General features: G+C 58.1%; 1 protein-coding gene and 1 long non-coding RNA gene across 17 annotated transcripts in view; one reads left to right on the forward strand and one right to left on the reverse strand.

Moving 5' to 3' along the window:
• Positions 1 to 25,336, forward strand: part of RIMBP2 (RIMS binding protein 2) — a 194,217-nt gene that overhangs the window by 161,493 nt on the left and 7,388 nt on the right. For 12 of the 16 annotated variants that reach the window (XM_042911528.1, XM_042911536.1, XM_042911523.1 and 9 more), the window contains 8 exons: positions 511 to 662; positions 2,433 to 2,894; positions 4,027 to 4,170; positions 9,145 to 9,303; positions 14,090 to 14,207; positions 19,216 to 19,400; positions 20,346 to 20,514; positions 24,982 to 25,082. In XM_042911528.1, the coding sequence (XP_042767462.1) occupies positions 511 to 662; positions 2,433 to 2,894; positions 4,027 to 4,170; positions 9,145 to 9,303; positions 14,090 to 14,207; positions 19,216 to 19,400; positions 20,346 to 20,514; positions 24,982 to 25,082 (1,490 nt within the window). Of the gene's footprint in view, positions 1 to 510; positions 663 to 2,432; positions 2,895 to 4,026; positions 4,171 to 9,144; positions 9,304 to 11,800; positions 12,488 to 14,089; positions 14,208 to 19,215; positions 19,401 to 20,345; positions 20,515 to 24,981; positions 25,083 to 25,336 lie in introns of those variants that run through there. The other 4 variants (XM_042911526.1, XM_042911532.1, XM_042911538.1 and 1 more) reach the window with 3 other exon arrangements.
• LOC122204211 lies at positions 18,162 to 19,289 on the reverse strand. Its single transcript, XR_006195559.1, has 3 exons — positions 19,206 to 19,289; positions 18,955 to 19,098; positions 18,162 to 18,462 (listed from the first exon to the last, which is right to left on the reverse strand). It is a non-coding gene; the product is annotated as an uncharacterized LOC122204211 (long non-coding RNA).

The following is a 25,336-nucleotide window of genomic DNA, read 5'->3' on the forward strand; positions in this document are numbered from 1 at the left end:
CCACTGGTGCACCTGTGTGCACAGCTGGGCTCTCAGGTTCAGATGGTGTCCTCGCACCCGTGTCTTGTCGCTCAGCTCTGTCCCCTCCCTGGGGTGGCAAGATACGTGGCCCACGCCTGCGTCCTGTCTAGTCTGATGGACAGAGAGAGGAAGGGGAGGGGGAAGCAGGGAGAGGGGCAGGGAGAGAGGGAGGGATCGCCTTCGTCTCCCAAACGCGGGTATCTCCTAGCGCGACCGGAGCCGATCCCGTGGCGGGTAATGGCATCCACCTGGTGGGCTGGGAGCAGGGCGCAGGTGGCCCCGGAGGGCGGATCAGCGTCCAGGTGAGCGGCAGAGCCGCGGTGCACGCTGGGAGCTTCCGCCCTCCTGCTGCCTCTGCCTTTCCTCACCCCGACCTCCTGCCCTGGCGACCCGGCCCGGCGCTGTCCTCCCAGGTGAGAGCAGTGGGCAGAGCAGGCGCCCGCCTGCCAGAGGGCCGTGCCCTGAAAGTGCTGCCTTCTGTGCCCCCAGGCCCTCCGGCGCCCCCCCAAGATGTCACCGTCCACGCTGGGCCCACCCCAGCAACCGTCCAGGTCTCCTGGAAGCCACCCGCCCTGACGACTGCCGGGCTGTCCAACGGGGCGAACGTGACCGGCTACGGCGTGTACGCAAAAGGGCAGAGGGTGAGTTCTGGTTCGGTGGCGTGTGGGGGCGGGGCCTGCCCGCACCTGCTCCTGGAGGGGTGAGCACTTGGGGGCGCCCTCCCTCTCCCCTCTCTCCTCCACCCCCAGGACCACCAGCACTTCCTAAACAGCACCCAGAGGGGTGCCCACCGCCCCCCGCAGAACGCCCCAGCCCCCTTCTCTCCTGTCCTTCCCCTTTCCAGAATCTTCTTTGCCCTCCTCCCACAATGTTTGCCCTGCCATGGGCGGTTCTTGCAATTCCCCTCAGTAGTGAAAACTCACTTCTCCGTCCCCACAAAATCAGCACTCCCCCTCCCCGCCGCTGACAGGCTCACAAACTCCACCAGGTGGTACCAGCGGCCAAGGGGAGCCCTCCTTGGGAGCACTGAGCAAGACAGCCGCACCTCAACACACGAGGCCCAACTCTGTCCTGGCCCATGACACAGACGTTGGTGCCTTGGGGGGGAGGCTTGGGAAGCTTCTGTCCATCCTGCTGTTCCCCCGAGGACCCAGGGTGACCTAGCAAGTGCAGGCTCCTCTCTGACATCGGCCTGCCTTGTCCTTAAACACTGCCACCTGCAGGCGGTATGCTCCCCTGCACCCTCCTCCCCAGGACTCCCCTCTGCTCCCCTCCTCCCCAGGACTCCCCTCTGCTCCCCTCCTCCCCCAGGACTCTCCTCCTCCCTCAGGACCCCCTCTGCTGCCCTCCTCCTCCAGGACTCCCCCCTGCTCCCCTCCTCCCCCAGGACTCCCCTCTGCTCCCCTCCTCCCCAGGACTCCCCTCTACTCCCCTCCTCCCCAGGACTCCCCTCTGCTCCCCTCCTCCCCAGGACTCCCCTCTGCTCCCCTCCTCCCCAGGACTCCCCTCTGCTCCCCTCCTCCCCCTGACTCCCCTCTGCTCCCCTCCTCCCCCTGACTCCCCTCTGCTCCCCTCCTCCCCCAGGACTCTCCTCCTCCCTCAGGACCCCCTCTGCTGCCCTCCTCCTCCAGGACTCCCCCCTGCTCCCCTCCTCCCCCAGGACTCCCCTCTGCTTCCCTCCTCCTCCAGAACTCCCCTCTGCTCCCCTCCTCCCCCAGGACTCTCCTCCTCCCTCAGGACCCCCTCTGCTCCCCTACTCCCCCAGGACCCCCTCTGCTCCCCTCCTCCCCTAGGACTCACCTCTGCTCCTCCCCTTACTCCCTCCTCCTCTCTGCTCCTCTTCCCCAGGACTCCCCTCTGTTCCTCACTCTTGCCCTCTGTCCCTCCTCCTCCCTCAGGACCTCCTCTGCTCCCTTCCTTCCCCTCCTTCTCCAGGACCCCCTTCTGCTCCACTTCTGTGGGGAAGCCCACAGGCAGGCTATGTGCATAAGAGGAGCTGTCCTCCCTCTCAGGCAGCAGGAAGTCCACTGTGGCCTTTGCCTGCCCCCCTCCCCCAACCCAGCTTTCGTAGTTTACACTGAGTGTTCTCATGCCTCTGGGGCCCCTGCATCTGTATCTGAATTGGTGCCGGACATGGAAGGAAAAAGCGTGGCCCTGGTTTGTGCCCTGGAAACCTCCAACAGCTGGCAGGTGCAGGGTTTGTAGAAGTCCCCAGCCCCCAGTCCAGGAGCCTGACTCCTGCCTGGTCCCCTGTCTAAGGCCCATTTGATCTCCAGGCCGGGCGGTGCGTCTAGCTGGGCACAGACGGGCCCCAGTCCCTGGGCACGAGAGGCTGTCTCGCGCTGGTCAGGGTGCAGGGGGACAAGCTGGGGGGACGCGGGCAGCCCGTGACCAGCGCTCTCTGTGGACAGGTGGCCGAGGTCATCTCCCCCGTGGCGGACAGCGCGGCCGTGGAGCTGGTGCGGCTGCGGAGCCTGGAAGCCAGGGCCGTGACCGTGCGGACCCTCTCTGCACAGGGCGAGTCCGCGGACTCTGCCTTCGCTGCCATTCCCCCCGACCTCCTGGTGCCTCCAACCCCCCACCCGAGAACCGCTCCCACACCGAAGCCATTAGCAAGTGCCGGAGCCCCTGATACCAAAGAGGAACACCCGGGTCCCCACATCATGGCGGACGAGGCCTGGGAGCAGAGCCGGGCACCGGCCCCCGCCCACGGGCACATGCTGGAGCCACCCGGCATGCAGGGCTCGGGCCCGGGGCGGCGGTCGCCCTCGCCCAGCCGGATCCTGCCGCAGCCGCAGGGCGCCCCGGTCTCCACCTCCGTCGCCAAGGCCATGGCCCGGGAAGCCGCGCAGAGAGTGGCCGAGAGCAGCCGGGTAAGGCTGGGTGTCTTCTCCCTGGTCCCACCGTCCCTCGGCCCGGCTGGGAGCCATGCCCCCCTCCCTGCCAGGGCCGGGACCCCATCCCTTCCTCGGGTGCATCGGTCTCCTGGGGTGCCCAGCATGTCTGCTGCGGCCTGTGGTCAGGGCTCTGGCACGGGGACCGTGGTGGTCAGTGTCCCCCTCCACTCCGCCTGTCCAGCCTGTAGGGTCTCCAGGAGCCTGACCCCTGACGGCGCCCTCTCTGAGCCGCCGGATGGAGAGATCCGTGCCAGTGCTGGGGAGCCCCCACTTCTGGGATGTCCCCAGGGCTGGCCAGCCTGCCTCCGGGCTGGGGACCAGGCCAGGGCACCTCCGGAAGGGTGCAGACCCTGAAGGTCAGAGCTGAGAGACACAGGGACATTCAGAACATCCAGGAGGGATGAGGGGTTCAGTGACAGCCTTCAGTGTTGCCTGAAACACCACAGATCCAGGCTTTTATGTGACATCTCCTAGTTGATTCAGTATGGGCCTGGAATACTTAAAAAAAGAGTTCGACATTAATTTGTGACTTGTGACGAGAACGGTCCTGAATACGCACACTGACCGGGGGGCCCCCCGCCTCCATGCTGAGTCTCACAAAGCAGAAGCCCAGGCCCGGAATGTCAGGTGCTTTCGGCGAGGCTTTGTGGGCAGGAAGGGCCTGGCAGGTGAACAGGTGCCCCTCTGCTCTCCTGGACGGCAGCCGCACATCCCGCAGCTCTAAGACCCCCAGGGAGGGTCCCCGACAGCAGGCGGGAGCCAGAGACCGGGGCTGCTGGTTCCCTGGCCAGCTCGCTTTTCGGAAGGCATGGAGAGAAAGCAAATGTCTGAATCTCGTTTTTCAAGAAAACGTTAGTTAATCAGATCGAGAGAGCCAGGCAAATGGGACACATGGAGAGAGAACTTTCCGTTGGTTTCAGCAAAGACTGGAAGTGGTTCTGGCAAGGGAGGGGGGCAGCGCACCGGAAAACCTGCCCAAGCCCACGGTGGCCCCCCAGGGGGACAGGGGGCTGGGCCAAGGAAGGGCCGAGCCCAGGAGACGTGGGGGCCTGGAGGCCCCCTTCCCCTCTGCAGCCCTCCCGACCGCTTCTTTCCTTGTCCTTCCAAGTTAGAGAAAAGGAGCATCTTCCTGGAGAGGGGTGGCAGTCTGTATGTAAACTCAGACGAGGAGGACGGCTACGGCTCCCCGGACGTCAAGAGGAGGGGCGCCTCGGTGGACGACTTCCTGAGAGGCTCAGAGCTTGGCAAGCAGGTAAGCGTGGACTGGGGTCCCCGCCGGCCTCCCCTAGCCTCAGTGCCCTGGCCTCTGCAGGGCCAGGGCCATCCCCGTCCCTGGGGGAGGAGGAGGCACCCGGCCCGGTTACGGCACTCGGTCGGTTTGGGAGCTTTAGATGTAACGGTGCCCGTGCGTTTGTGACCTCCCCTGGGGATGGTTCCAGAAGGCTTCCACACTCCCCGACTGCCCTGTCCTGGCGTCTGGTCATGGGGGCGGTTTTGTGGGCCAGGTAAAGCCACAGATAACCACCTGGTCAAGTTGGGCAAAACCTACCATTTGTTTATTCACTTTACTAATGGGAAAAATGTTTGTTGGGTATCTGCCATTGCCAGGCATCGGGGCGGGGGGGAACCAGAAATTCAAGGGTCCGCATCCCGCCCCCAGGGCACGTCCAGACCAGCCTCTTGGGCGGCGGGTGCATCCAGTGTGGGTTTCGGCTGCAGTTTCTGGACGTGTGCGCTCTAACGGAAGCGTCCTTGATTGGTGTCAGGCCCTTCAGTGGGCGGGGGCGGGGGGGTCAGGGCGTGAAGACACCGCAGGTCATCCGCCACCCACGGCACACACAGGGCAGGGCAGTGTCACGGCCTTGGGGGCGATGTTGGACTCACACACTTGGGGTCACATCCTGGCCCTGCCTGGCTGGCGGTAGCTCCACGGGCAAGTTCCCCAGCGTCTCCAGGCATCGGGGTTCTTTGTCTGCAAGGTTAAAAGAATTCCGCTTGTCTCGATGTTAACACGAGAAACAGGACACCCAGCTAACGATGACAGAGGGGATGAACATACTTCATTACCCCACCATACAGCCATACAGGAATAGGAAGCCCACGCAGGAGGAAGGTTGATTCAGCCTTCCAGGTGCGTCTGGGCTCTGGCTTCTTAGGCTTCGATGCTTTTGGCCTTCCTCTTGTGGTTCCAAAGTGGCTGCCATGGCTCCGATAATCACACCCTCATGTGGCAGCCGCCCAGAGAGGGAGGGAGGAAGGAAGGAAGGGAGAAAAAAGAAGGGGGCTTTCTTTTCAGACACTTTCTCTCTCTCTCTCTCTCTTTTTAATGTAATTTATTGCCAAGTTAGCTAACATACAGCGTATACAGTGTGCTCTTGGCTTCGGGAGTAGATTCCCATGATGCGTCACTTACATACAATACCCAGTGCTCATTCCAGCAAGTTCCTTCCTTAATGCCCATCACCCATTTTCCCGTCTCCCCCCACCCCAACCTCCCATCAACTCTCAGTTTGTTCTCTGTATTTAAGAGTCTCTTACGGCTTGACTCCCCTTCAGTTTGTAGCTATTTTTTTTCCTTCCCTTCCTACATGGTCCTCTGTTAAGTATCTTAAATTTCACATATCAGTGAGAACATCCATCTGTCCTTCTCTGACTTACTTCACTCAGCATAATACCTTCCAGTTCCATCCACGTTGTTGCAGATGGCAGGGTTTCATTCTTACTCATTGTCGAGTAGTATTCCGTTGCATGTGGTGCAGTTGTAAATGGGATCAGTTCCTTGATTTCTCTGCCGATTCATTATTGGTGTATACAAGTGCAACCGATTTCTGTACGTTAATTTTATATCCTCGGACTTTGCGGAGTTCACGTATCAGTTCCAGCAGCTTTTTGGTGGAGTCTTTCGAGTTTTCCACTTAGGGTATCATGTCGTCTGGGAAAAGTGAAAGTTTGACTTCTTCTTTGCCAATTTGGATGCCTTTGATTTCGTTTTGTTGCCTGATTGCTGAGGCTGGGACTTCCAACGCTATGTTAAACAACAGTGGTGAGAGGGGACATCCCTGTCGTGTCCCTGATCTCAGGGGGAGGGCTCTCCGTTTTTCCCCGTTGAGGATGATATTAGCTGTGGGCTTTTCGTAAATGGCTTCTATGATGTTTAAGTATATTCCTTCTATCCCGACTTTCTTGAGGGTTTTCATCAAGAAAGGATGCTGTGTTTTGTCACATGGTTTTTCTGCATCTGCTGACGAGACCATATGGTTCTTATCCTTTCTTCTATTAATGTGATGAATCACATTGATGTGCGAATATTGAACCTGCCCTGCATCCCGGGGATGAATCCCACTTGATCATGGTGAATAATTCTTTTAATGTACTGTTGAATTTGATTTGCTATTATGTTGTTGAGAGTTTATTCATCAGAGATATTGGCCTGTAGTTCTCCTTCTGTGTGGTGGGGTCTCTGTCTGGTTTGGGAATCAAGGTAATGCTGGCTTCATAGAATGAGTCTGGAAGTTTTCCTTCCATTTCTACTTTTTGGAACAGCTTGAGAGAAGGATAGATATTAATTCTGCTTTAAATGTCTGGTAGAATTCCTCAGGGAAGCCATCTGGTCCTGGGCTCTTACATGTTGGGAGATTTTTGATAACTGATTCAATTTCTTCGCTGGTTATGGGTCTCTTCAGATTTTCTGTTTCTTCCTGTTTGAGTTTTGGAAGTCTGTGGGTGCTTAGGAATTTGTCCATTTCTTCCAGGTTGCCCAGTTTGTTGGCATATAAGTTTTTTATAGTATTTTCTGAGAGTCATCTGTATTTCTGTGGTGTTGGTTGTGATCTCTCCTCCTTTCATTCATGATTTTATCTATTTGGGGTGTCTCCCTTTTCTTTTTGACAAGTCTAGCTAGGGGTTTATCAGTTTTGTTTATTCTTTCAAAAAAACCAGCTCTTAGATTCATTGATCAGTTCTACTGGTTTGTTGTTGTTGTTGTTGTTGTTGTTGTTGTTGTTGTTGTTGTTGTTTTGGATTCTGTGTTGGTTATTTCTGCTCTAATCTTTATTATTTCTCTTCTGCTATGGCCTTGGGATTTCTTTGCTGTTCTGCCTCTAGTTCCTGTGGTTGTGTGGTTAGGTTTTGTATTTGGGATTTTTGTTGCTTCTGGAGATAGGCCTGGATTGCAATGTATTTTCCTCTTAGGACTGCCTTCACTGCATCCCAAAGGGTTTGGACTGTCGTGTTTTCATTTTCATTTGCTTCCATATATTTTTTAATTTCTTCAGTTTCCTGGTTGACCCATTCGTTCTTTAGTAGGACGTTCTTTAACCTCCATGTATTTGGAGGTTTTCCGAAATTTCTGTGTGTGTGGTCGATTTCAAGTTTCATAGCATTGTGATCCGAAACTCTGCATGGTATGATTTCAGTCCTTGTGTATTTATTGAGGGCTGTTTTGTGGCCCAGTGTGTGATCTGTCTTGGAGAATGTTCCATGTGCACTTGAAAAGAATGTGTATTCTGCTGCCGTTAGATGAAAAGTTCTGAATATATCTGTCAAGTACGTCTGGTCTAGTGTATCATTCAGGGCAATTGTTGTTTTTTTTATTTTTTTATTTTTTTAATGTTTATTTTTGAGATATATAGAGAGAGACAGAGTGGGAATTAGGGGAGGGGCAGAGAGAGAGGGAGATACAGAATCCAAAGCAGGTGCCAGGCTCTGAGCTGTCAGCACAGAGCCCGACGTGGGGCTCGATCCCATGAACCATGCGATCATGATGTGAGCCTAAGTCAGACGCTTAACCGACCAAGCCACCCGTGCGCCCCCAGGACCATTGTTTCTTCATTGATTTTCTGCCTAGATGATCTGTCCGTTGTTGTAAGTGGAGTATTACAGTCCCTTGCAATTACAGTATTCCTGTCGGTAAGTTTGCTTATGTTTGCGATTAATCGATTTATATATTGGGCAGGCACTTTTCTCTTAACTGGGAGAAAAGTCACTCCCTGCTACATCTCACTGGGCATCATGTGCCCAGCACCGAGAGAGGAATAGGATCCCCACCAACGATGTCCCTGGCGAGCAGTAGACACCTGCTTCCATCCCGAGTTAACTCCTTCATCACGGGGTTGGAATCCGATGAGACCGTTCTCGTGTAGGAGGGCACTTCCTGTACACCTGGGGGAAGACCTCCTTAAAATCAGCCTGGTCTCTGTGTGTTTAAAGCCATTCGTTGTATGTCTTCTCCTTGGTGCCTGACTGAAAGAATGACAGCTGGAACAGCTCAAGCCCCGAGGTGACAGAGGCTCAGGCCGAGAACCTTCCCGGCCACTGCTCCCCGCCGATGCAGGCAAAACCTTAGGCCACGAGCTTAATGTGGCTGGAAGTGCTTGCATGTTTTTATCTAGGGTAGTAATCGGAAGCTGGAGTGTTTTTAATAAGTGTGTCGCAGGATGCGATGAAATGCATTTGTCTTGTCGCCCACCAGGAAAATAAAGAAACCTTTCTTACCGCCATCTAGCGAATGCAGAGTGCGTTCGTAAATCTGAGCTCGTCAGGGCGTTCGGTTTCGGGGGGTTGCAGTCTGTTTTGCCGTCGGTGCTGGGGGTGTCGGTGACGGACGCTCCGTGAGTGAGGACGTGGCGCTGAACCGCAGCTGAGCTCCTGGCCGGGCTCTTTGTGTTTCTGTTTGCATGTTACCAAACCCGCAAGGGGGCTTTCCCGTGAAACCGTTCACGCGGCCCCCAAGCTGGGCGCAGGGTGAACACAGCCCATGGCGGGGGAGTCCACTGCCTGCCCGGGCTGGGCTGTTCTCCAGACGCCCCACGGTGCGCGTATTAGACCACATGGTATCTGTAAGAGCCTTCAGTGCCTTTGTATGGTGCGTACACGCCCGCTTCCCACCGCCCTCCGCCCTGCACGCACCGCGTGCCCTAGCCCTGTGGCCGCCTGAGCCGGCAAGGGTCTGCGCCTGTTCCCGCTGGGCTCCGAGCGGGCAGCCCCGGGCCGTCTCCCTGCCCTCCTGGCTCCCTGCGCTTGATGGGATGGACACGTGCAGGCCCTTGTCACCGCTGACGGGAGCCACACGCACGTGTGCACACGCACACACGCATATGCATACACACGTGCACGCACACGCACGAGTCGGGGGCTCCCAAGGCTGCAGGGCAGGGAAAGGGTGGCAGCACAGCCCGGGGGCCCCGACTCCGGGGGCCCCACGGTGTCCCCTGCTCTCGGCCCCCAGCCGCACTGCTGCCACGGAGACGAGTACCACACGGAGAGTAGCCGGGGCTCCGACCTGTCCGACATCATGGAGGAGGACGAGGAGGAGCTCTGCTCTGAGACGCAGCTGGAGGACGGGGGCAGGAGGCGGCCTGGCGGCACATCCCACAACGCCCTCAAGGTCAGTGGCCCGGGTCACCGGCTCCCTCCGCGCGGCCTGGGGCCCCCTTTCCCCGTCCCTCCGCCGGGGCCGCGCCCTGCCGTTTCGATCGGCTTCTTCCTTGGTGCTGAGCTCGTGTTCAGGCACTCCTCCGGTCTCCTGTCCCAAGCTCGCCCCAAAAGCCCGGGAGGAGGAGCTCCAGAGCGTGTTTCACCCCTGGGGGTGCACGACTCAGTGCGGGGAACGGAGTGGGGTAGGAAAACGGCACAGGGAAGACGCCCGGCCCGGCCCTGAATGCTGACCGCAGAGCCAGCAGCCGGGACACAGGTGTCTGAGTCAGACGAGGGCTGGGGATGAGCAGAGCCAGCAGAGGTTTTGCAGATTTTCCGGGAAAGGAGGAAGCTGGGGAGCGCGCTGCTCCACGGGGCACGGAGGCCAGAGGAGGGCGGGGCAGCGGGGGCCACACGGGCTCCGCACACAGGCCCCTTCTCAGACACCCCCAGAGCCCCGCGTCCTTGGCGCGGCCGCCAGTGACAGGCTGGATGGGGGTCACCTTCACGGAACATGAGCTTGAGGCCTCCGGAGAGCCCAGTAGGAGGCCTGTCCCCGTGCGCGTCCCCGTACCCGGACCGCGTCCCGGGGCAGGAGCCGCCCGCCTCTGCACCAGGCCCTGCGCCAGGCCGAGCCAGCAGTGCGGCCGTTCCCAACCCCGGGGGAGATAAAGGGCCGCCTGGCTGCTGGGACCCCTGTGGGGTTTGCAACTGGAAAAGGCCACGGAGAGGAACGTTCTGCTGGGGGATAGCACACCCCACCACCGAACTTCTCTAGGACACGCAGCCAGGCATCTTGAGTGGTGGATAGAAGGCAACATCCGGTGCTGGCCGCCAGCTCAGCGCCCGCTTGCACAGACAAGACTCAGATGTTCTCGCAGCAAAGGCCCCCGGCAGAGCCTTGGAGATCCTCTGTCACCAAAGAACATTCCAGATGCGCATGCAAATCCTGCATGGTCGCAGCTCCCGGCGGTCCTGGTGGCTCCCCCCCAGCCTCTTGCCAGCTCCCAAGGCAACACTGGCCAGCGGACTCACAGCAGCCTTCCTTGAGGGAGGCAGGCCCCAGGCTGCCCCTGCTCCAGCCTGACTCCCCCCAGGCCCCCCCCCAAGACTCCCCCTGCTTGGCCCCAGAGCTGCCTGCAGGTGTCTGTGGCTAGGCTGGGCGAAGCCTGTATCCGTTTTTCCAGGATGCTTCTCCTTTGGATGGAGAAAGCCCCTGGGATGGCACTTTCTGCAAATAGTTTAGTAAAGAAGCAGAGGGAGGCTTGGAGAGCAACAAGTTCCTAGGAAACTTGTTGTCCCCCCCCCCCCTCCCAATCCCCTGTCTGCCTGGGAGCTAGCTGGCAGAGGGCAGAGCTGGCCTGTGGCGGCCACAGGCTCACTTACTTTGTTGTGCCCACGGCACTCTTACAGGTTTTCAAATCAGGAGATTTCACAGGCTGGTGTGGACTTGCAGTTCTCTAGAAAGTCCCACCAAGTCTGGCATGGTTGGGCTCTGCTTCCCACCTTGGCACAGTTCCCTGTGGCTGGGCCAGCTTCCCCCACGGCAGCCTCGCTTTGGAAGCCCCGGTGAGACCCCTTTCTCCTGCTCCCAAACAGGCTCTGGCGTCAGGTCAGCAAAGGGGAGAGGTTGGGTCCAGGGCAAGGGCGCGCTGCCCAGGCCCTCCCTGCAAGCAGTGAGCTCCGGCCACAGCGCCGGGGCAATGCGCCAGGGCCCCCAGCTTGTGGAGCCCCAGGCGGGGGTCCCGGAGGAAAGGCCTGTCCGCAGGGGCAGGGAGGGCCTCCGGAAGGAGAAGCTGTCTGGGTGGGCTCGGTGGGTGTGGAGGATGGGCTCGGGGATGCCCCTGAGGACAGAAATGTGTGTGACCTGTGGGCTCGCAGTGGCCAGGTCACCTCCGGTGTGGGGCAGCTTCCTGGGTGGCGCTGTGCAGGCAGGCTGGGCCTGAGACCGGGGCGGGAGGGGGTGGGGCGGCTGGGGAACGTGGCTCCCCGCGCCAGGGGCCAGGATCCAGAGGGCCAGGCCCACCAGGTCCTCTGCAGACACTGGCGGAACAGGGCTGTGCAGCCACACTGCCCCAGCCAGGATGTGCCCCAGGGCCGAGGCCCCGCCGTCCCACAGGCGTTTAGCTGCAGCGGAGGGGGGTAGAGGAGGGGGGGCGCCGTGGGGACCGCCTCCCCGCACCGACTGCCACTTCCGAGTTCAGACCCGCCCGGGCCTCCGGCTGTTCACCCACCGCCCCCCACACTTGCGGCCTCCACTCCACTCAGAGCGCGCCTCCCGCCGGCCCCGCTCCAGGCACCGTCCGTTAACCTTCTGTTCTCGTTCCAGAACCGGGCCAGAGCATGCCTTTCGCCCCCGAGTGCACGCATGCTCGCCCCTCACCGCGTCTGAGACTAATCCTGTCTCTTTTCTTTCCTTCCCCCATGTCACTTCGGTCACACCCCGCATTAACACACCACCCTTTAAGGAGTGCTTTCAGGGTAGCCGCACTGAAGGGGTCTTCCCGGAGCGCCCCGACCACCCCCAGCAGACCTGCCACAGTAAGGGGCTGTTCAGTATCCCCGAAGTAGCCGAGGACGGGGAGCGGCTCTGGCTCTTGCACAAGCAGGGCTTAGGGTACCCCGCCAGGGCCCGGGCCCGCGCCCGCAGCGGGGACGAGGCCCCCCCGGCGTCCTGGCTCCCGGCCAAACCCAGGGGCCCCGGGGTCGGCCCCCACGCCGAGGACTTCGTGCCGGAAGACAGAGGCTGCCGGTTCGGCCGCTCGGCCAGCAGGAGCCCGGACAGCGGCCTGGACTGTGGGAGCGGCGAGGAGGAGCTGCACTTGAGCTTCTGGAACACGGCCAAGTGCAGCCCAGGCCCCGGGCACCGTCGCTGTAGGAGGAGCCTGGGGCCTCTGCTGGCCCGGCGACGGACGCTGACCCGGCAGAGCAGCATCGAGGAGGACTTTGGGGAGCAAGCAGTCCCCGGTGCCGCCCTCGGGAGCGATGGCGCCCCCCCGAGCCCAGAGAGAGCCACCCCCGGGAGGTCTGGCTGGGAAGAGCCCCTGGCTCACCAAGGCGCGCGGGACGTCTGCAAGAAAAGCGTAAACGTGCCCGACAGTAGGGCCGCTGGCCGCCAGGCACAGCCGCGTCCCGGGCCCGCAGAAGGCCCCTTGGTGTGTGAAGTACGCTTCCTGCTCACGTCCGCTTGCCAGGCCAATCCATTTCCATTCTCTCCCCGGTCGATTCATTTTGGTAGCCATCCCTGGGGAGCCCCTCTGCTGGCTGGCTTTGGTTTCCGTGCATTTTGGTTTCCGTCCCATTGCTTCCTGATCTTTGCCCACGCTGACGATCCCTTTACTTTGCTGTCGAATACTGACCGCCTCCCCCACCCCCACCCCACAGAATCAGCGATGATTATGGCTGCTGTAATTCAAGGGCAACTGAATCTAAATTTTAATTAAGGGTTAGCTGAACTGTGATTATCCAAAAGTTTGGCAACACTTTTTTTTTTTTTTTTTTTTTTTTTCCCAAAACGAACCCCAGGGACCTGTTGGTGACCACCACCAGTAGTCTTTACTGATGGTTTTGGTGTTTGGTTGGTGTTGTGTTTTGGTCTTTATCCATAACTGGGGGAAAAAAAAAAAGAACAGTTATCGAAGAGATCCATTTCTATATGTTGTTTCCAAAGTGGTTTTGTTTTTGTTTTGTTTCCTTCCCCTTTCTTGCCTGTGTCCAGTTTTCAGAATGGGTTTTCCATCATCTGCTGTAGACGCACCCCCTGCCTTGTGTTCCAGGCTTGCAAGTGGGCTGTGGAGAGTAGGGGCTCATTCAAGGCTTCGTTCATGTCTATACTGTGCCCTCTTTTCAGCACATCCGCTCCTGTCACGCTGAACTTTTCCATGAAAACAAGGGCGAGACGCGGCCGGGCGCCAGGCCTCCGGTCTGAGCCCGTGCAGTCGCGGTGTGTCCACCAGAGGGCGCCGATCCGTACCCCGCTGAGTCACCTGCCACCTGCAGCCCCCCACTACCTGCCCCTGCTTGTCACAAGCCGCCTAATTCCCGGGACTCCCTCACCACCGTTCATGCCCCGTGTCCCTGAGAACTTCCGGACTCAAATTACTTCCCAGTGAGCTGGAGGTTTCGCTGTGACTCGCTCGTATGATTCTGACCTTTAGTGCAAATTAGGAGTGAACCCGTCCATAAAGGAGAACCATCCGAGTCAGCCCTGAAAATTGATTGGCGCCTTCGGATTAGGGCCAGGACGTTGCCGCGAGTTTCACAGCCGATAATGCGCAGAAACTTCTGTCTTTGAGTTTTTGGTAACCTCACGTACAGCGCGGTCCAGGCGGGATGTTTGGAAATGCAGTCATCTCCCCGCCTCCGTGATCGCTGCCGGCGGTGGGCGGTTCTGGGACCAGGCAAGGGTCGTGGGTGGTCAGAGGTGCCAGAGGCATCAGGTGCCTGTGTCGGCCCCTCTCGCTTTGGTTCCAAGATTCCGGCTTCCGCAGCAGTAGCCACAGGAAACAGTGCCTCCCGAGGAGTCCCCTCTTGCCCCCACCCCCGTGAGTGTGTCGCAGAGGGACTCTGGTCTGGAAGACGGGGCGCCTGGGGTGAGCAGCTTGTTTCTCTTCCAGGTGATTCAGCTAACCTTTCAGTTAAAAGCTAAGTTTAGTTGCCTTTAGAGCTTCCGCTTCTAAGTTGACTTGATTTGGCTGACTTAGTTCTTGTGTCCCCCGAGGCTGGCAAGACTTATGACTCCGTTGTTTTGTCTTTAGATTTTAGGAAACCCGGTGTCTGCAGGACGGGCCGACAGGGCGGACCACGCGGGCCGGAGGTTCCCCCACGGCAGTGCTGGCCCTCAGAGGTCGCGGCCAGTGATGGTCCCATGCATCGGTTAGTGGGCCTGGTTGACACCTTTCTCCTTCTTCCGAGCACAGAGCACGTGGCTGCTTAGTCCTTGATCTAAACACGTTTAAAAACTTATGAGAAATAGCATTTCAACCACACGCAGAAAACTCTCCATTGCTTATGGCAAAAAGAAGGCAGAAAGCACAGGATAGATAAAACCAAGTACCATATTGGCTTCTTAGGTCTGTCTTCTCCCTGCCGATCTTTATTTATGTTTTCCCGGAGCGGCCGGACGGCACGAGCCCCGGAGAGATCGCAGTGCACTGCCTCCCACGTCCCCGCTCGTGCTCGCGGGACGTGCGCATGGTCAGAGCGGCACGGGAGCGGGGATGGCGGCCAATCTCCAAACACAGAAATAAGCCCCGAGTGACGGAGAGTCGTCCGCGTGCACAACACGCTTTGGCAGCCGGGACCCAAAGTGACAGAAACGCCAGGAGGCCCAAATGTGTCCTCGGAGCATGTGCCGCCCTCCCCCATCCGGTCACCTCCCTGCTCGCGAGTCCCCGTCTGGCACCCCATGTCCGTTCTTTCCATTCCTTTTTGGGATTGAGCCAGTCTTGCTGACATCCGTCATCTTCGTCCCTGTGACCGACCCGCTGGGCCAGGGGGACGTGGTGGGCGGTCGGATGGGAAGATGTGTGCCAGGGTCATCAGCCCAAATAAACCAGCCTTTCGTGAAAATGCACGCACACGTGGGAAACAGAGCAGGCGGGACTGGGGACGGGTAGAAGAGAATGAGACCCCTTGCCCTGGCAATTCAGGGCTCCAGGAGACAAGTTAGGGGCCTCCAGACGCCCGCACACACGGCTCTAATCGCAGCCAAACCGCTGACATTTGCTAGACTGTCCTTTCTGTCACAGCAGCTGGAAAGACGGACAGACGTGGTAACACAAAACATCCTCTAAGTGTCGTCCTCCTTCTGGACTTCTCTGCCTTGTAAAGTCCAGACAACAGGGAAAAAAACGTTTCCCCTTCCACCTTCACAGCCTTAGGATGTTTTTATTTATTGGCGACAATTTCACGGGATAGGGTCTCTTCCGTTAACTGGAAAATAAGCGGATGCGCAGTCTGACTTGGAAGACGCTGGTCTCTCCCGTAACCTGTGCGTCATCCCCCGTATCCCTTTCCGAGCCCGGCGGGGTTCTCCTGGCGTGTGAGCGGCTTGTGGGGGACTGACGGGCCGTCTGTGGAAAGGAGGCGGCCTGGGCCAGACGCACGCCCAGACTCTGCTCTCCTCTGCGGTTGTTGTGGGTGTCGGGGTCTTCACTGGGCTGTGACTGGAGGCACGGAGGGCACGGCGAGGCTCGTCACAGAGCCGCTGCTGTTCCCGGGGTGGGAGCGTTAGTGTTGTGGGTGCTGGGGTGGGGTGTCCTCCGGCCCCGGTCCCCTGGGAGAGGGAGGGAACGTCTGCCCGTGGCCGTGGACTGCCGGGGGGGGGGGGGGTGGCGCACAGGGGAAACATCAGTGCGTCCGAGTCGGGCCAGCGGACGCTCACCCCGGGATGGGCCTTTGAGTGGCTGTGTCTTACGGTAAAGGATTGAAAGGGCTGCACGCGTGTCTCGATCTCAGTAAGACTCTAGTGACGTTAGTGGAAAGAGTAACGCTGACATTTTAACGACGACAAAAGCTCTTGATGACGTAACTCAAAAAAGCGCCGCATAAGTTTGTGACTTACTGCTTTAATTGTACCTGACTTCTTACCGTGTAGCAATGCAAGAAACCACGTAAAAGCACGATTGGTGTCATGCGCGCGGTACGTTCACACACACACAGAAACGTCTAGTATATTCTCAAAGGACAGAAGTGTCGTGCGCTCGGAAGCTGCCAGTGACCCTCGGGAGCTAGTGGTCAGTGACGCGCCAGAAGACTTTCCCCCCAGGTCCTCTTCCGTTTTTCTTGTGCAAATATCAGTTGTCATTTTAGGGGTCTGCTCTACTCCAGAAGCATCTGTGGTCTTTTCCAGGGGACCCTAAGTCTACAGACCATACGTTTCCCCAATACATTTTTCAGAAGCAACGCACTCACGATTGAATTAAAATACCGTACCTTTTCGTATTCTCTGGGTTTTCCAAAATGAAGGAAACAGCGCCCCTCCTGATGTAAAAAGACAAGAGTTGGGGAGCTACAGCTGTAGTGTCGATCTCACAGTCAGCGTGAGGGGGGCCTCAGGACACGGGTCGGTGACTCCACGGGTGGATTTCCCTGGGCCCGGCTTCTGGCTTTCTCCTGTTTGGTGTTTGTATTTACCCGTGTACCCGGAGGGTGCCCCTTCCCCTGGCGAGGATCCCGTTCTAGGAGTCTGTGGCCTCTCCAGGTTTTCCCATTTCCTTGGCTGTCCCGGCTGCCGAGCTCCCAGAACGAGGAAACGCGGCACATTCTCTCTGTGTGCAGAGGAACAATTGAAAATGAATATATGAAGCTTGGCCCTTTAGAACAGAGATGCCTTTTCCACGGGTTTCCTGGCGAGGAGAAAATGAAACGGCGTGAAGTATGTTTAACACACGACTCCCTCTTTCCCTGCACAAATGACCGCGGACGTTACCGGTGAAGGCTGCTGGTCTCAGGCAGGGAGGGCCGGCTCTCACCCGTATAAGACGGTGCTTGTTGGCACGGCACGGCTGGTCTCAGGAGGCCTGTCCGGGCGCATGGTGTGCAGACCCTTTCTCCCTCCTGAAGAGACCCCCCTGAACCCGCCAGGGTGACCCGGGGTCATAGCCTCAGGACAGAGGGGGAGGAGTGCCCACACCAGGTCAGACCAGGGCTGGAGGGGAGTTCCTCCTCCTCGGGCCGGACCCCCGGCCGCTCCCTGCGGTCTCTGGGGAGGCCAGGGCCATGGCCACGTTCCACGTGGACACCGTCCTTCTCTGCAAGAAGAGGCAGTGAAGCCCCCCTCCTGCCCACACTCCCACCCCCTGCCCCACCAGAAAGAGCCCGTGGGGCAGGTGGGCAGTTCTGCCGTCGTCTCCCCCCGTTTCAGGAGACTCCGGCTGGAGCCTTCGCTGGGACCCAGCCTCGGATGCCTGCCCTGGCCTCCGTGCCTCGGGCAGCGTGGCCACCGTCAGGGTCCCTGAGCCGGGCCAGCTGCCGAGGGTGTGCGGGCCAGTGCAGACCGCAGGGGTGGCTCGAGACCCTCAAGGACGATGGCTGTCGTGGCCAGCCTCCGCCTAGGAGCGGACCTAGTCCCCGGCCCTCGTGCTGTCTGGCCATCGGAGACGGCCGAGAACCCCTGGGAGTGAGTCTGCCTTCCCGGCCGTTCTCCGTTGTCCGCCCAGGGCAGGGCGCTGCTGGCTGTGCTGTCGCGGGCACCGGGCCCCTTCTGCGCACCAGCCACCTGCCCGGAGTAGAAGCCGGCCGCCTTCGTGCTGCTGACGGTTTTCTCCGCCTCCCCCCTGCACGTGCTCACCCGAGACCCCAGAGGCCACGGGGTGGCTTATGTAGCTTCCCACGATTTCAGTTAGGTAACGTTGAAAAGTAGGGGGAAATGCATGAGATCTTTCCATTGACCATAAACAAAATAAAAACTTAGGACACGAATGACGCCCCCCATTGACAAGCTTTGTTCCCTGGCAGAAGAGAAATCACTGAACTTCTAGATTATCTAGGCGTCCTTAAAGGGTCCCCAATTTAAATAACGTCAACAGTGCACTGCATTTTATTTTTTATTTATTTTTTTTATTTAAAAATTTTTTTTTTCAACGTTTATTTTATTTTTGGGACAGAGAGAGACAGAGCATGAACGGGGGAGGGACAGAGAGAGAGGGAGACACAGAATCGGAAACAGGCTCCAGGCTCCGAGCCATCAGCCCAGAGCCTGACGCGGGGCTCGAACTCACGGACCGTGAGATCGTGACCTGGCTGAAGTCGGACGCTTAACCGACTGCGCCACCCAGGCGCCCCAATGTGCACTGCATTTTAAAAGTCCACTTTTTCGGCTGCTAAAGTGCTTTTTATTTATTTTTCAACTATTTTTTTTTTTTTTTTTCTGGGGAAGGAAACCGAGTGGCTTGGTTCTTCACTTGGTCTCCTGTCTTTTCTGCGTCCCTGTGGCGTCCTCCCGTCGGGGTCCTGGTCGCCGGGGGCCTGGCTGGCTGTGTGAGCCGCCTATGCTCTGCCTCGGTGGCGGTTCCCATTCGCTTCCCGCTGCTGTGGGAGCGCGGCCCGTGGGAGCAGGGCAGTGTCATCTGCCAGTGAATTCTCTGTCCCGCTACGATGACGTATACAGCGACACCGACGATGATGTCTGATATACGAGAACATAATAGGATTTCAAAGAATAACTTTTAGCAGCTGGATGATAGGGGAGTTTTGTGAAGAGTGCATTTGTTGCTGCTGAAATATTTAATTTTTTTAACGTTTGATTCATTTTTGAGAGACAGAGACCGAGCACGAGTGGGGGAGGGGCAGAGAGAGAGGGAGACACAGAATCGGGAGCAGGCTGCACGCTCCGGGCCCTCAGCACAGAGCCCGACGTGGGGCTCGAGCTCAGGAACCGGGAGATCGTGACCTGAGCCAAAGTCGGCGCTTCACCGACTGAGCCCCCCGGGCGCCCCTCTGCTGAAATATTTAGAGCTGAGCGGACAGCTCAGCGGATGACCCTGGACGCACACACGAATGTGTCTCGGTCACGGGAGGAAGGCGCCGTCCTCGCCTGCTGTGGACACGGGTGGCCTGTCCATCCCCACTGACCCCTCGCTCCGGTCTGCGGCTGGTGAGGCCGCCCAGCATCACCCACCTGTCACGGACTCACGCGGGGCGGGCCTTCATACTGGTGCTTGATGACCGCGATTTGCCACTCAGACCCACTGGTGTCGGTCCACACGTTAACCGCAGACTTCTTTTAAAAGATGAGTTCTGGTGTCTCAGCCATCCTTATTCCCTGAGCCATATTTCGTATTAACAGCACACATTTCTGAGTCAATGAGGGGCGGGGGGGTGGGGGGCATGGCTGGCGGGAATCCCCTAGCATTCTGTCTTTGTCCCCACCTGCTCCCAGATGAATACAGTGAGCGAGACCACCTTTCTCCAGACTTCTATGAAGAGTCGGAAACAGACCCTGGTACAGAAGAGCTCCCAGCCCGAATCTTTGTGGCTCTTTTTGACTATGACCCCCTCACCATGTCCCCAAATCCGGATGCTGCAGAGGAAGAGCTTCCTTTTAAAGAAGGACAGATCATCAAGGTGGGGGCTTGGCTGGGGCCGCCGGGCTGGTGGGGCACTTGGGGGGAGGGGGGGGCAGATCATCAAAGTGGGGGCTCAGCTGGGGGCCACTGGGTTGGTGGGGCACCCAGGGGGACAGATCCTCAAGGCGGGGGCTCGGCTGGGGGCCGCTGGGCTGGTGGGGCACCCAGGGGGACAGATCCTCAAGGCGGGGGCTCGGCTGGGGGCCGCTGGGCTGGTGGGGGCACCCGAGGAAGGGGGGAGCGGTCTCACCATACCTTAGCTCCTTAGTTCGTCCCGATGGCTGGCTTTTTTCTGTTGCATTAAATATCCAGCCGGCTGAGCAGCAGAGAGGAGGGACGTCGTGAGTCTGAAGTAGGAGCTGGAGAGAGAGCCTGGTGCTCAGTGGCAGAGGGAAACAGGGAGCCCTTGAGCCCTAAGTGTTCAGGTTCCCCAGAGGGCACGCCAAGTTGCATTTGAACGTGGTTATGATACGTGTCCAGTAAGACACGCCCTTAAAGCGTGGTGCTGTGACCCCAGAGAGTGATGAACAGCTCTGGGTTAGATGAGATTCCTAACTTCTGGAATCCTGACACGCCACACCGTCTGGCGGAGGAAGCCACTTGCTGCGGGCGGGGACACCGCCGTGTGGGGTCTAGACGTCCTCTCCGCGGGTGGGGTCATCGCACACGGCCTTCGCTGTGTGAGTTCAGATACGCGGGCCGCGCACAGAGTGGAGCCAGAGCCCCGACTTGTGGCCCCACCGCCACCAGCTGATGGGAAGAGCAGCGTCGTCCAAACCCTGGGGCAGAAACTCGGGGGCCGAGGGCAGGAGCGCAGCTGTGCAGGGCGCGCGTGGGTGACCGCGGTCTCGTTCGTTCGAGCGTGTTCTGACGACGTGCCGGCAGGGCTGAGGCGCTTGTGAACCCACGGTCCTGCCGCCTTGGCCTTTCACACCGGCTCCAGGTGTATGGGGACAAAGACGCCGACGGCTTTTACCGGGGGGAGACCTGTGCCCGGCTCGGCCTTATTCCCTGCAACATGGTCTCAGAGATCCAAGCCGACGACGAAGATATGATGGACCAGCTTCTGAGGCAAGGGTTCCTTCCTCTGAACACGCCTGTGGAGAAAATAGGTAAGAGACCGGCCCCTGTTCACCTGCGCCTCCCCCCACCCCCGCCCGGCGGCCCGTAACCACGCCACGGGCTCACGGGCGCCCAAGGCGTGTGGGCAGGGTCCAGTCTGTGCCGTTTAAACATCACGGGGGAGGGGTGCCTGGGTGGCTCAGTGGGTTGAGGGTCCGACTTCGGCTCAGGTCACGATCTCACAGTTCGTGAGTTCAGGCCCCATGTCGGGCTCTGTGCCGACAGGTGGGAGCCTGGAGCCTGCTTGGGATTCTGTGTCTCCTCTCTCTCCGACCCTCCCCTGCTCACCCTCATCTCTCTCTCTCTCTTTCTCTTGAAAATAAACATTAAAAATCAAATGAACGTCCCAAGGGAATCTGAAAGTTAACCATCCACTTTTTGGGGCAAAATCCACTCTACAAACCAGGTCAAAACAGTCCTACACGCTTTATGGGCGTACGTGCTCGACATATCCCTGCAGACACAGAAGATTTTCTAATGGAAGATGAAGTGTAGCCTTGCTTACTTAAAGTCTGTCCCGTCTAGAAAACAGACTACCGCTCTGAGGGTGTCTTTGACTGGATGTTGTGTCCCCCCTAAAATTTTAAGTTACGACGTAAACCGCACGGCGATGGTGACTGGGGGGAGCTGAGGTCACGATCGTGCAGCCGTCGGAGGGGCATTCCTGCCCTCTGAAAGACGCCCCGCAGACGTCCCTTGCCTCGTCCACCCTGTGAGGACAGGGCGAGAAGATGCCATCTGTGAGCCGGGACGCGGGTCCTCACCGGACCCCGAATCTGCCGGCGCCTTGGTCTCGGACGTCCAGCCTCCAGAGCCGTGAGAAGTGACCGTGTTTTGTCCCGGCAGCGCGGACGGACCGAGACGTCGGTGACGTGCCTCGAACATTAGCCCGTCGGTGGTGAAGTCCCAGAGGCTGATGAGGTCTTGCCACGCTCTTCCTTGCTTCTCCAGAAGCCATCAAGGGTTTGCACCTGTAAGGTGGACCCGATGACCCCGCCTATCACGAACCAGTCCGCGAGCACCCGTGAACACACAGCAGACTATTTTCAGTGACTCTAAGCAACGTTATGTGTGTGATCTGTGATCTTGCCCACGTGCAGGAAAAATCCACTCGTTAGAAGCACCTTTGCTTTTTCTAAATAGGAGACAGATCCGTTGGATGCCATTCGTGTTCAAGGTTTTAATACTTCAAAGCATAAGGTGAACTTAGCTCGAAATGAGATTTCAGAGACAAAACTGAACGACTCAAAGAATACGCATATTTTTAAGGACAGTCACAAAACCACATCAAACGCGTTTCAGTCTCTTTGGTGTGAACGAACGCAGCATTTGAGGTTAGAACCCGCATCTGATAGTCGAGGCCGCCTGTGAATGTGCTGCCCGGGTCAAGTCCACGAGGCCGAAGCCGTCTGAGTACACGCCGCCTCTGTCCCCGGAGCCACGTGCCCGGTTCGGAGGGGGAGCGGGCTCTGTATGCCGCGGACCGGAAAGCCAGCAAGCGCTCTGCCAGAAACCAGCTCGATCCATGTGATCGGTTAGGTTAAATGTCTATTTTATTCTGTTTTCCCAAACATGACTTTTGAAGGAACCAGACTGGGATACTAGTGTGTTTCTAGCACCAGGAACTATCTAGTTGCTACGGACTGAGTACGCCCCTCCCGCGGCTGGGGCTGGACGACGGTGTCCGCCTCTCAGTCCCTTTCGGACACCACGCGCGGGGAGACAGGAGGGAACGGTGCACGGACCGGAAAAGAAGACGTTCGACGTTTTCTACTCACAGGTGACCTAAAATCTAGAAAATCTCAAAGGATCCCGTAAATTAACTAGTGAGTTTATTAGCAAGGTCACTGGATACAAAAGCAGTTGTCTTTCCAAATGTTAGCAGTGGAAAATTTGAAATGGAAATTTGAGAAGTAATACTGTTTACGGTAACGCAACAGAGACGCGAAAGGGGGAGGGGTGAGTCTACCGAGATGGGTGCGGGATCTGTGTGCTAAAGATCCCCAAGTGCATGGAGGCGCCGTGTTCCCGGACTTGGGGCGGCGAGACGTCCCGCATCCCCAGACTGTCCTATGGATGCGGCACAACCCCAGTCAACGTCTGGGCAGGGATTTGTTTGGAATCGATACGCTAAGCCAAAAACGTGTATGAAAAGGCAAAGGAACTACCGTTGCCCAAGCAGATTTAAAAGAAGAGTGGACGTTAACGGGATTGTAAGACCATACAGGGAGACGAATCCAGATGGTGGGATCGGAGGACACAGAGGCACACACGTCAATGGAACGGAACAGAGTCCACAAAACGGACCAACACATAACACCGTCCACGGATTCGCGTCCACGGTCAAGAGGCTGTTCAATGGGAAAGGACAGTCTTTTCCATAACAGGTGCTGGATTCGGTGGGGAAATGAAGCTCGGGCCATACTCCCGCCAAACCAGAAGACTTAACTTAAAACTGAACACGGTCTCAAATATCTAGTTCTTTCTAGAACTAGAAAGTTCTAGAAGAAAACATGGAAAAACTTGGTGGTGGTCAGGCAGCACTGTCTTTGATGTGACACTAAAACCATGCCACGGAAGAGGAAAATTCTGATGTTGGACTTCATGGAAATCGAGTCGTTCTGGGCTGAGAAAGACACTGTGAAGAGAAGGAAGAGAGAGGCCACAGGCTGGGGGAAAAGATTTGCACGTGACCCAGCTGAAGGGGGACTTGAATTCAGAGGACACATGACAAGCTTTCAAAACTCAACAACGAGAAAGCGAATGACCAATAACAATGGGGACAAAAGATTGAAGAGATCTGGGGGGCTCAGTCGGTTAAGCGTCCAACTTTTGGTTTCGGCTCAGGTCACGGTCTCACAGTCTGTGAGCTTGAGCCCTGCGTCGAGCTCTGAGCTGACAGCTCGGAGCCTGGAGCCTGCTTCGGATTCTGTGTCCCACCCCCCCCCCCCCCCCCCCCCCCGTCTCTCTCTGCCCCTCCTCTGCTCACTCTCTGTCCTGGTTTCTCCCAAAATAAAGAAAAAAGATTGAAGAGATCCTTCACCAAGGAGGACACATGGAAGCAAGCACGTGGAAGGATGCTTCACGTGATCAGTGAAATGCAAATTAAAGGCATGGCAGGGAGCCAAGACTCACCCACGGGCACAGCCACGGGGGCACACCATGCGTAGGAGGGATATGGAGCCAGCGCACCGTCGGCCGGAGGTGAACCCGCCTGGGGCATCTCCGCAGTCAGATGTGCAGGTCCTTCCGAGGCTAGACACGCTTCCGGCACAGTCCCCCCGCTCCCCCGCTGAGTGCTCACCCCCCAGGAATAGGACTTCCCGCTCAAATCCTGCACAGGGTGTTCACAGGGGGCTTGCCCGGGCACCACCGACAGCGGGACACTCAGGTGCCTTTCCCCTGGTAGGCGGATCGGGTAACTGGTGCGTCCACACGGGGGCTGCCCCTCGCGCGGGAGAGGAGGACCGCTGATGCACGCGGTCACACGAGCGGGTCTCAGGTGCACTGTCCCCGTGAAAGAAGCCACTTTCTAAAAAAACTATATCTGGGATGATTCCACTTAAATGCTACTCTGGAAAGGTAAAAGTCTCGGGACAGAAAGCGGACCGGTGGTTACCTGGGGCTGGAGGTGGCATCAGAGAAGCATCCGGCAATTTTGGGGGCTGACAGAACTGTCCACCTTGATTGCTGCCAGCTGTGGTCACAGGACCGTGTGAGCTCCTCGAAGCTTACCCAGCCTCTGCCGGAAAGGGTGAATTTCACTGTTACTGCCACCCGCAGGAATTCGTACTTGCAACTTGCCCTGGAAAACTAACAAGCCCGGGAGTGCTCTAATTGATCCCTGGAATAACTCTCCTCTGTGTTTCGAGGAAGCAAGTGCACAGGCCCTACAACGGTGCCCTGCTTTCTCTAAATGAAGCAGTGCCTCTTGGGCAGGAGCCGAGGTGCGGGTGATCTCTGGATCTTTGCACAGCCGGGCCCTGTGCCGGCTGAAAACCACTGACGGGGCACAGAACCAACTTTAGGTGCTTGCAAAATACCTGCCTTCCACGGTTTTCATTTGTACGAATTCCAGAAACCAATTCTAGGCGCAGAGTGGCTGTGTTTGGAAGAAATGCACAAATGCCAACTTCCTCCAGGAGCAATGTTCTGAATCGTTTAGATTTATTATTCCGGAGAATCCCTGCTTCACTTGTCTCCCGGCCTGATGGACATGCCAGGGAGAGGAAAGTGTCCTTGGCACTGTGTGTGTGTATGTTGGGGGTTGGGGGTGGGAGGGCTGTGCCCGAGCAGAGATACTAGAACATGCAGCCCAGGGCGACCGGCCCCCCTTGAGAGGGGGCGGGTCTGGTCCCAGCGGCCAAGTGCAGCCTGCTGTGCTGCTTGGGGCAAGGGAGGGGGCACCTCTCCTCTTGAAATAACCACACGACGGCTTTCTTCTTGTGTGTAAACAGAGAGAAGCCGAAGAGGCGGCCGGCACCCGGGGGCGACTCGGAGGGTGGTGGCCCTGTATGACTACGACCCCAGGGAAAGCTCACCGAACATCGACGTCGAGGTACCCGCAGCGCGGTTTCACTGCGGTGCTGCCCCGGGAAACCGGGATCTGGCCTCCCGCCATCGCTGGAACCGTCCACAGGGGGCACTACCAGAGCGGTGAATGGTGTTAGGGAGCCAGGAGGGAGGAGACAGAGCACAGCAGGTGCCGAGCAAGGTCGCTGCTGTGGCCGGGAGGTCCCCATCCGGGATGCTCCCGGCAGAGCAGCTGTGATCCTGGTCTGCTGGGGGTGGCCCCGGAGGGTCGTCTTGACG

Source organism: Panthera leo, chromosome D3 (assembly GCF_018350215.1).
Source record: "Panthera leo isolate Ple1 chromosome D3, P.leo_Ple1_pat1.1, whole genome shotgun sequence".
Taxonomy (NCBI): domain Eukaryota; kingdom Metazoa; phylum Chordata; class Mammalia; order Carnivora; family Felidae; genus Panthera; species Panthera leo.